This window comes from Sminthopsis crassicaudata, chromosome 1 (genome assembly GCF_048593235.1).
Source record: "Sminthopsis crassicaudata isolate SCR6 chromosome 1, ASM4859323v1, whole genome shotgun sequence".
Classification (NCBI taxonomy): Eukaryota; Metazoa; Chordata; class Mammalia; order Dasyuromorphia; family Dasyuridae; genus Sminthopsis; species Sminthopsis crassicaudata.
Window position 1 is genome coordinate 73,302,041 of NC_133617.1, and position 9,819 is coordinate 73,311,859.

Here is a 9,819-nt window from a genome sequence, read left to right on the forward strand (position 1 = left end):
TCTCTTCTACTAGAGGGGTTCCCTCCAGGCAGGGCCATGCCTGATCCATCTGCCTCCTCACCCACCACTTGACATGGAGTCCAAACACATCAAGCATCCATAAATATCTGTTGCATTAGATGAACAGAAGGCTGGGCATGATCTGGGACAGATGAGGGGTGTGAACCTTTAGGATTATAGAGTTCAAAGAACGGACAGTCAGTGGGGGCTGTAGTGACTGATGGGAAGCCTCTAGAAGAAAGTGGTTATTGGACTAGATCATAAAGGACGGATCAAATTTGGATCTAAAGGGATTAAAGAAAATTTAAACCTCTTGATAATACCTAGGAACTCTCTCAGAAAAAAGTTTTTAAATTCATAAAATAAAATGCAAAGGGTTACAGAAGAAACCAAATATATTGAAATATAGTTATCACATTAAAAAAAAAAGTTCATAGAACTAATAGGATCTTCTAGTTAGACCAATGGGTCCAGCCTGATGAACAGAAATTGAATAGAGTTATTCACATTTGACATTAACATAGTACTTCAGTGTTTGTAAAAGTGCTTTATATATTATGTCTTTTGATCCTCACACCAATCTCATGAAGTGATCTAGATTTTTTAAAAATCATTTTACAGAAGAGGAAACTGAACCAGACAGAAAAGTGATGGACCCAGACTAACACAGCCAGTGTTAACACATTTGAGTATTCTTGACTTCAGATCCAGAGTCCCCTAGCTGCCACTGGACCTGGCATCAGGAAGACCTGCCCTCAAATCCAGCCTCAGACTCCAGTTGTGGTACCCTGAACAATTAACTCACTTAACTCCTATCAGCCCAAGTTTCCTCATCTGTAAAATAGAAATAATAATAGAGTCCCCGGCTTGTTTTGAGGATCAAATGAGATAATATTTATAAAGCACTTTGTAAACCCTAAAGTGCTATAGAAATTTTTACTATTATCTTAAGCAGGAGTAAAATTTTGGATGTTGCCAGTCCTAAATCCAATGCACTTTTCAGTATACCACATTAATAACAAGTTCTATATCAGGCTTCCAAAGTCACTTGGGAAAATCTGAGGAGAAGGAGGCATTGGGAGACACCAGTCTTTTCCCAAAAGAAGCATAAGGACTTTGGGGAATTAAAAGCTCAATATTAGGTAAGAGTGTGACCGGGTAGTCAAATGCATCTTGGATGCTTTAATAAGCATAGAATGTCTGCCCTGAAAGGGAATAGTCTCCCTACCAGTTTCCTGATCACAACTACATGAGTGCTATGTCCCGTTCTAGCCTCCACTTTTTGGGAAGACATTGACAGAGAGAAGGGGATGAACAAGATGGTAAAGGGCCTGGGTCCTATGACAGATGAAGATCAGTCATAGGATCTGCCGGAGTTTAGCCTGTAGGTCAAGGAAGAACATGACAACTAGACCAAGGATTTGAAGGGTTGCCATATGAAACAGGGATTAAACTTGGGTTACTTTGCCCCAGAGGGCAGAATTCTGAGCAAGGGGTTCAAGATGCAGAGAAAGAAGATGGAGGTTCAGTAAAATACTGAAACGTTGAAGAGGTAAGGCAAACTTCCTAATGGTGAGAGCACATAAAAGAAGAATGGGACTGCCTTAGGAGGTAATGGTTTCTTCTTTCTGGGGAACTGGAGTTCCAAATAAAGGCTCTCAGCCACCTGCGAGCAGGGATTTAGAGAGTATTGCTATTTAGGCATGGGTTGGACCAGATACTTAATGGAACTCTAGAGGACATTCCAGATAGAACCATGTAATGCCATGATTCTAGAAAGTAGATCTGTATTATAAGAGACTTTGAATGCCAGATTAGATCTCATCCTTTTACTCTCTGGATGTAGGGCTCTGGTTAGGAATGTTACTTTCTCTTTTTCTATCTGTCTCTGTCTCTGTCTCTGTCTCTGTCTCTCTCTGTCTCTCTCTGTCTCTCTCTGTCTCTCTCTCTCTCTCTCTCTCTCTCTCTCTCTCTGTGTCTCTGTTTCTGTGTCTCTCTCTCTCTCACACACACACACACACACACACACACACACACACACACACACACACACATATTTTTCTGAAACTGAGGGCTTGAGTAAGGACAAAGGGAAAGGCAACCCTACCTTCTCAGCCTCCAGTGTTGGTTCTTCCCTGCTCATGGCAGGAAAGGCCCAGGACTCAAAATACAGTCAAGGGTGGAGAACTTAACAGCAGAAGCTAATCTATCAGTGATATCTAAAGAAAGCTGAACAAGAGAGAACCCCTTTCTTGCAGATTTATGCAGAAATGGGGACCAGGAATCAGTTGGCAAGACAGATGTTATGGAGGCCATTTCTTCAGAGCTTTTGACTGCTTCACTATTCTATCTCCTCTTTTCTCTGCAGCAAAAGGGGGCATCGCTATCCCCTAAGTTTTCTTCTTCTTCTGCAGACGCTGTTCCAAAGTCCCGAGGATGGCTGGCAGCTCTACACTTCAGCCCAGGCTCCGGACGGCAAGTGTGTGTGTACAGCTGTCATCCCTGTGCAGAACAGCTGTTCCCGTGATGGCCGAAGCAGCGGAGCTGAGGCAGCTCATGGAGAAGGTGCATGGAAGGGCGTGGAGGGCAGAAAGGAAGAGATTCCAACTTGACCAATATATTTTCTTAGAACCTTCTTTGTCTCTCCCCTACACAGCCACAAACATGCAAATACCTACACATATCCAGCCCCAAAGACTGTTCAATAAGCTCTCATGGATCTTCTACTCATCAAGCTGAGGAACCCAGTTTTATTCAATCTATATTTAGTCTCTGAATTCTAAGAAATCTCATTGCCCTCATTGGGTCCTGGTTTTAAGATTTGTAGATTTAAAAGTCTTTAGGAACCGAAGGAACTTAAGAGATCAAATAATCTGGTTTTTTTTGATTTTACAGATAGAAAAACTGAAGCTCACTCAGTTTTCTATGATTGAGGATAAAGATTCTCAAAGAGAGTTTTCAGGGCCCTCAAAACAGAATTGTATACAGGGGCAGCTAGATGGCTCAGTGGGTAGAGCGCTCATCCTAAAATGAGTTCAAATCTTGCCTCAGATACTTAACATTTACTAGCTGTGTGGGAAAAAACAAACAAACAAACAAAAAAAAAAACAGAATCACACCCACCCAGACCCTCAAACCTTAGTTCTTTGGTTCTACCCTGTCATTGTTGGCTCAGTGGACAAAAAAAACACTGCATCTGTCCTGCATTTAAATCCCATTTTGATATTTATTTCCTATTCAGACAACTCACTTAAGTCCAAGCTTCAGTTTCTTCATCTGTAAATTGAAGGGATTGGATTTAGACTACATGTCCTTTGGCCATAAATCCAGTTTTGGATTTATCTTGATGATAAATCTTGATGACTGAGTCCCTTTTGAGATCCATAGGAGACAAAAACAAAGGTCCCTGCCTAAAGGAGATCAGTCTGCTCAAGGAAGGAGTACTGGCTTTAGAAGCAGAAGACTTGCTTCAAGGCCAGGCTCTGGCTCTGAATAGCCACATGATTTGGAGCAAGTTTTTTCATGTTTCTCCATTATACATTTCCTTATTGTGAAAAGTAATGAGATTTAACTAAAAAGGTGTTTAATCTTATGTTATAGGAGCTGAGAAGAGGGGAAGGGGTAGGGAGTAAAATAATGGGGGAGGCTACCTGAAGGAGAAGAGGGCTTGAGCTGGCTCTAGCAGGATAGAGAGGGTTTAGGCAACAAAATGAGTCCTTGGGGTAGGTGACGAGTCCCTCTTGGCCACTTCTTCGTATTTCTAAGGATTCCCTAAGGGTCTCTCAGCACTAAGATGTCCTTGGAGCAAGTTCAATGATTCCAGTACTTCCTAGCTAGAACATCTTTGCCCCAGGAAGAGAGATCAGTAGTCAAGAAGCCATGCTTTTTTGGGAAAAGAGACAAATCAAAGCTCCAACTGGTTTGATTGTGTTGAGCTCCTGGGGAGAAAAATCAGCAGGTTCAGTAGCCAGATAAATAATAATTGATTTCCGTATCACCCTTTAAAATTGTCAAAACATTATACATATATTTTCCCATTTGAGACTCTCAACACTGCAAGGTGCTGTAAATAATAAAAGTATTACTTTGTAGTCATTTGATAGATGAGGAAGTTGAGTTTTAGTGAGGTGAATGAATTATGTTTACAAAGTTAATAAGCATTAGAGGCTGAAACTTAAACTCAGGGTTTCCTCATTCCAAACGCAGCCATCCATAGCATCCCCCTGCCTCATTCAAAAGTATCCTGGAGCTCCAACAAAGGTCAGAGAAAGACACTGAGAGCTTCAAGGGCATCCTGATTCTAGAAGGAGGGAAGGTCAGCAGAAGGCCAGCTCGAGGGAGAGGTTATTGTTAGCTTGCTATGTTGGGGTTTGGAGGTATTCTAGCCCTGGGGAGAGGAGTCAGAGTTAAAGAGAAGCACCATCCATTTGGTTCATATCTGACCAGGCTGGGGTTAGGTGGCTGGAAAAAAATTATTTGGTGATCTGACAGACTAAAGAGGAGACACTGATCTTACCCTAAGAGTGTCTGCCTTTCTATTTGCTCTTACTCCCAGGTCCAAAATGTTTCCCAGTCCATGGAAGTCCTTGAGTTACGGACATTTCGGGACCTACAGTATGTGAGGAATACAGAGTCCCTCATGCGAAGCTTGGACTCGAGGCTCCGGGCAGCTGATGGCGCCCGCAGCTTGTCAGCTAAGAGTTTCCAGGTAGGAGCCCAGACTCAAAGGCAGAGGGTGGGGAATTGGGCTGGCAGCATGACTGGTTCAATTTAAAGTTGGTAAGGGGGTATATCTGGATTAATCAATCAATCAATATTGTCTATTATGTGTCAGCACTGAGTGGTGGGAATACAAAAAGAGGCAAAAGGTCTGGGTTATGGGGAGAGGTTGGATGGCATGGAGTTAGTTGACAGGATTGACTCAACAGGAGCTGAAAGACAGAATGACTGAGCTGCTACCGCTGAGCTCAGTCCTGGAGCAGTACAAGGCAGACACAAGGACAATTGTGCGCTTGCGAGAGGAGGTGAGGAACCTATCAGCAAGCCTAGCCGCCATCCAGGAGGAGATGGGCGCCTTTGACTATGAGGAGCTGCAGCAACGCGTGCTGGTGCTTGAGGCCCGGCTCCACGCCTGTGCACAGAAGCTTGGTATGTCTGGACCCCAAACTTGGCCCCTGCACCTCCACTGGCTCCTGCTGGTCCACTGGCTCCATGCTATAGAAGCTGGGTGTGCTGTATGACCCCCAACCTCTGACCCCATGCCCTACCTCCAATTCCATACTGCAGAAGTTAGTGTACCCTGATCTGGTCCAATCCCCTTCCTCCAGCCCCAAATTGTAGTAGGTCCATTCTGATCTTCAGAACATCAGCCCTTCTTCCCAGATATGCCCCAGATGGAATCTCTCAATCCCTCCATTCCTCACACCTCCTTCTCCTCCCCCTAGGCTGTGGCAAGCTCACTGGAGTCAGTAACCCCATCACCATCCGTGCTATGGGCTCCCGTTTTGGATCCTGGATGACAGACACCATGGCCCCAAGTGCAGACAGTCGTGTAAGTGCAGAGTACTACCTTAGAAAGCCCCCGGTATTATATGGAGACACAGCCCAGCATTGGAGAGTCCCAGACCTGAGTGGCAAATGTGTCCTATTAATTCTCTGGTCTAATAAAGAGGGAGAATAAATGGTCCCCCTCGGGACTGATTTGAAGGAGAAGATATAATCCTCCACCTATCATCTCCCACCCCTTCCTAGTTCTCTCTTATAATTGACTCAGGTGCCCTTGAGTCAGTCCTCAAAACCATTTGGTCTCTCTTCAGTCTCCTGTGTAACAGTTCTCTCCAGCACCATCAGTCACCTCTTAATCACCAAACCTCATGGGTTTTTCTTAGCGAATTCCTCCTTCTTGACCTCCTTGCAGAGTGTGACACTGCTGGCCACCCCTTCTGCCTGGTAATCTCTCTTCCCCTAGTCACCCTTTCTATATCTGTCAGTTATCTTCCTATTTCTCTGCTTCCCTCTCCATCTCCTCATCCTCACTGCATCTCTTAAATATAGGCTGGTCCCCTTTCCCTTTGCCCTCTCCATCTTTTCCCTTAGTGATCTCACTCACTCCAGTTCTGCCATTTACTGGCTATGATTTGGGACAAGTTAATCATTTAGCCTGGCAGGTCCTCAATTTTCTCAACAGAAAAACAAGAAAATTGGATTTCAATATCATTGGTGTTATATGTAATCCTTTATTTTAGGCATTTAAAAACACTGTTCTCAAAAGAGGTTCATTGGTTCTATCAGACTGGCTACCATGACACCAAAAAAATGTTACTGGACTCTGGACTGTGCCAGCTCTAAATCTATAATGCTATGGTACCCATTGGCATGGCTTCAATGATCACCTCCATTCTGATGGCTTGCAAGATGTATCTCTATCTCTAACCTCTCCTAAAGACTAGTCCAATTTTTCTAGCTGTCTGCTGGATATCTCCATATTGATATTCCTCTCACCCTTCAGATTCAATATATCTAAAATTAAACTCCTTTCTCCTTAACTTCACATTATCTATTAATGATGTGGCCATACATAGTCACCTAGGTTTGAAGCCATGAAATTACCTATGAATCTTGCATCTTTCTCATTCTTTGGGGCTCCCTCCACACCCGACTCCCTATTCAATCTGTCACCAAATTCTATTGATTCAATGTTGTTCAGGGGAAAATAGTCCCATGGTGCTCTGGGGTCAAAGGATATGGATTCTAATTCTGCCTCTGGTGTTTACTACTTGTAAGGCTTTGGACAAGTCACAACCTCCCTGGTCTTAAATTTCTCCATCTATAAAACTAGACTAGATGACCTCTAAGATCCCTTCTAACTCTAATGCTTTTTTCCCATTGCAGCTTTCTCATCTATCTGCTTCTTGCCACTCCTGCTAATCCAGATATTCTTGTTGAGGCTATTATAATCTCTTCATTGTCCTTCCTGTGTCCAGTTTTTCCTCAGTCTCCTTTCCTTTTCCCACCACATGCAAACTAAGTAATCTTCCTAACACATGAATGAATGTCATTCCTCTACTCAGAAATCTTTGATGCCTTCCAGTTACTCACTAAATAAAATATAATTCCTGATCCTGGAATTTCCAGAATCTGGCTGCAGCCTATCCTTCCATCTTCATTTCACTCTGCTCCCCTGTACTCTGTGATGCATCAAAATTGGACTATCTTCTGTTCCCCATTCTTGCCCTATCCTCTCCCATCTCTGCATTTGCTAACAGCATCCCTCATGCCTGGAATGGACTCTTCCACTCACATCCAGACTCATACCATTTACCTCTACTGAAAGAAATTCAGGCACACAGGCTGAATCCTCTAAGAAGTCTTCCTGATTGTTCCCTCCCCACAGCTGCAAGTGATCCCACTCTCCTCCTCATCTTCCCCTACTTTTAATTTATCTGTCTCCATTGATGGCATCAACATCCTGCAAACCTCTGAGTCATCTTTGATTCTTTCCTTACCTTCATCCCTCATGTTCGACCAAGTGCTCAGATTCCCATCTTCTCTCTCGGCCTATATTTCTCCTTTTTCACATTCCCCTTGTATCATAGTTATCTAGGTACTTGTCTGAAGGGTCACCTCCCTACCATTAGATTTTAAGCTCCTTGAGAGGAGAATCTGAGACAAGTCTATCCTAACAATCCCAGGGCTAAATAGCAGATCTTATCTATACCAAAACTTTAAAATTGTTTGTTAAATGGACTCCTTTCCATAGTTTTAAAATTTCCAAGGATTGGGATGATGGTAAAAGATAGCATTTCCCCACTGACCAAAAAGATCACTCTTGCTTTTACCTGCAAAAATTAAACAAATGGGCAGAAAGCCATGGAGTCAGATAGTTTATAATAAGGAAAGACTTCCTTAAAGATATAAAGTATATGCTGCAATGGGGATGAGCCAGGCCAACATCATGGTTAGTTGAAAATAGGGGTAATGAGAATGTTAAGAAAAAGAGAGGGGGCAGCTAGATGGCAGCTAGGTGATGCAGTGAATAGAGTATCAGCCCTGAAGTCAGGAAGACCTAAGTTCAAATTGGCTTCAGACACTTAATACTTTCTGCTGTGTGACCCTGGGCAAGTCACTTAACCCCAATTGCCTCAGGCTTTAAAAAAAAAAAAAAAAAGGGAAGAGAAATTGAAGTTCTTGGAAGGTTTGCCTAGACATCATACAATGACCCTTTTGGTAACTACTGGCTTCTCCAGAGCCTGATTGAGTCCAAGTAACCACTGGACTTGTGGGTGGGTAGTGCTTGATGGTTACCAGTAGCCATTACCAGTGACCTCTCTAGTGGTGACCAATGGCCCCATCCAAATGACTACTCACCTCAGGTAAACCCTGGTCATCAATGGCCATCCCCAATGATTAGGGTCTGGGTGACAGGAATTGCTGGTTTACCTTGGGACTTAACTATGATTTGGGGGAGGGGAAGGAGCAGTGGATACCCCCGCTGACCGGTGGCTGCCCCTTCAGGTGTGGTACATGGATGGCTACTACAAGGGACGGAGAGTACTTGAATTCCGCACTTTGGGTGACTTTGTAAAGGGGCAGAACTTCATTCAGCATCTGCTGCCTCAACCATGGGCAGGCACAGGCCACGTGGTCTACAATGGCTCCCTCTTCTACAACAAGTACCAGAGCAACGTGGTGGTGAAATACCATTTCCGGTCCCGCTCCGTGCTGGTCCAGCGCAGCCTGCCTGGGGCCGGCTACAACAACACCTTCCCCTACTCTTGGGGCGGCTTCTCGGACATGGACCTCATGGTGGACGAGAGCGGCCTGTGGGCCGTCTACACCACCAACCAGAACGCGGGCAACATCGTGGTGAGCCGGCTGGACCCTCACACTCTCGAAGTCATGCGGTCGTGGGACACGGGCTACCCCAAGCGCAGTGCCGGTGAGGCCTTCATGATCTGTGGCGTTCTCTATGTGACCAACTCGCATCTGGCCGGGGCCAAGGTCTACTTCGCTTACTTCACCAACACATCGAGCTATGAGTACACGGACGTACCCTTCCACAACCAGTATTCCCACATCTCCATGCTGGACTATAACCCTCGTGAACGTGCCCTCTACACCTGGAACAATGGCCACCAAGTGCTCTATAATGTCACTCTCTTCCATGTCATCAGCACAGCTGGAGGCCCCTAGGACTCAGTCTAGGGGGGTGCTTCTGGGGAGAGGGGAGCCTCTCTCTGTGGCTGTCTTCCTATTTCAACCTGTCTCTTTTTCTCTCAATCTGTCTATCTCTGTGTCTCTATTTCAACCTCTTTTGGTCTGCCTGTTTCTATTTCAATCTCTTTCTATATGTCTGTGTCTGTCCCTGTCTCTCTATAGCTCTGTCTGTTTCTTTCTTGGTAATTCTGGGTGCCTCTCTTGCTCTTTCTATATCTATGCAAGGATCTATGGGTTTAGATATAGATTAGGGCCTTGGTCTCTCTCTGTCTCTGTCTCCATCTCCCCACCAGCCCCTGTCTCATCCTGCCTAGGAGATCCACCTAGGGATTGACTGCATGAATCTACTTCTTTTTTATTTATTGCTTTTCTTTCTGGCTCAATAAACAGGAACTTTGACATTTTCTGTGTTCGAAGCTATTTGTATACATGTGAGGGGATCTGCCTTAATTTCTTATAGAAGAATGAAATTCAGGGCCTGCTCTGGGAAGGTCACTTTGCTCTCCATTCCCTCCCATGATTGGGGTGAGGGAAGGGGTGGAGGTAGTAATGGCACAAGGCTAGGACAGGCAGGATTGGGGGAAATGGATGGGTAGAAACTTT

General features: G+C 44.5%; 1 protein-coding gene across 1 annotated transcript in view; it reads left to right on the plus strand.

Moving 5' to 3' along the window:
• OLFM2 (olfactomedin 2) overlaps nt 1-9,617 on the plus strand; it is a 41,615-nt gene extending 31,998 nt beyond the window's left edge. Inside the window, 6 exon segments of the mRNA XM_074260992.1 lie at nt 2,415-2,540; nt 2,542-2,565; nt 4,556-4,708; nt 4,929-5,148; nt 5,445-5,551; nt 8,515-9,617. Of these exon segments, the coding sequence (XP_074117093.1) occupies nt 2,415-2,540; nt 2,542-2,565; nt 4,556-4,708; nt 4,929-5,148; nt 5,445-5,551; nt 8,515-9,192 (1,308 nt within the window). The 3' untranslated portion in view covers nt 9,193-9,617.
• Nucleotides 9,618-9,819: the final 202 nt, after the last annotated feature.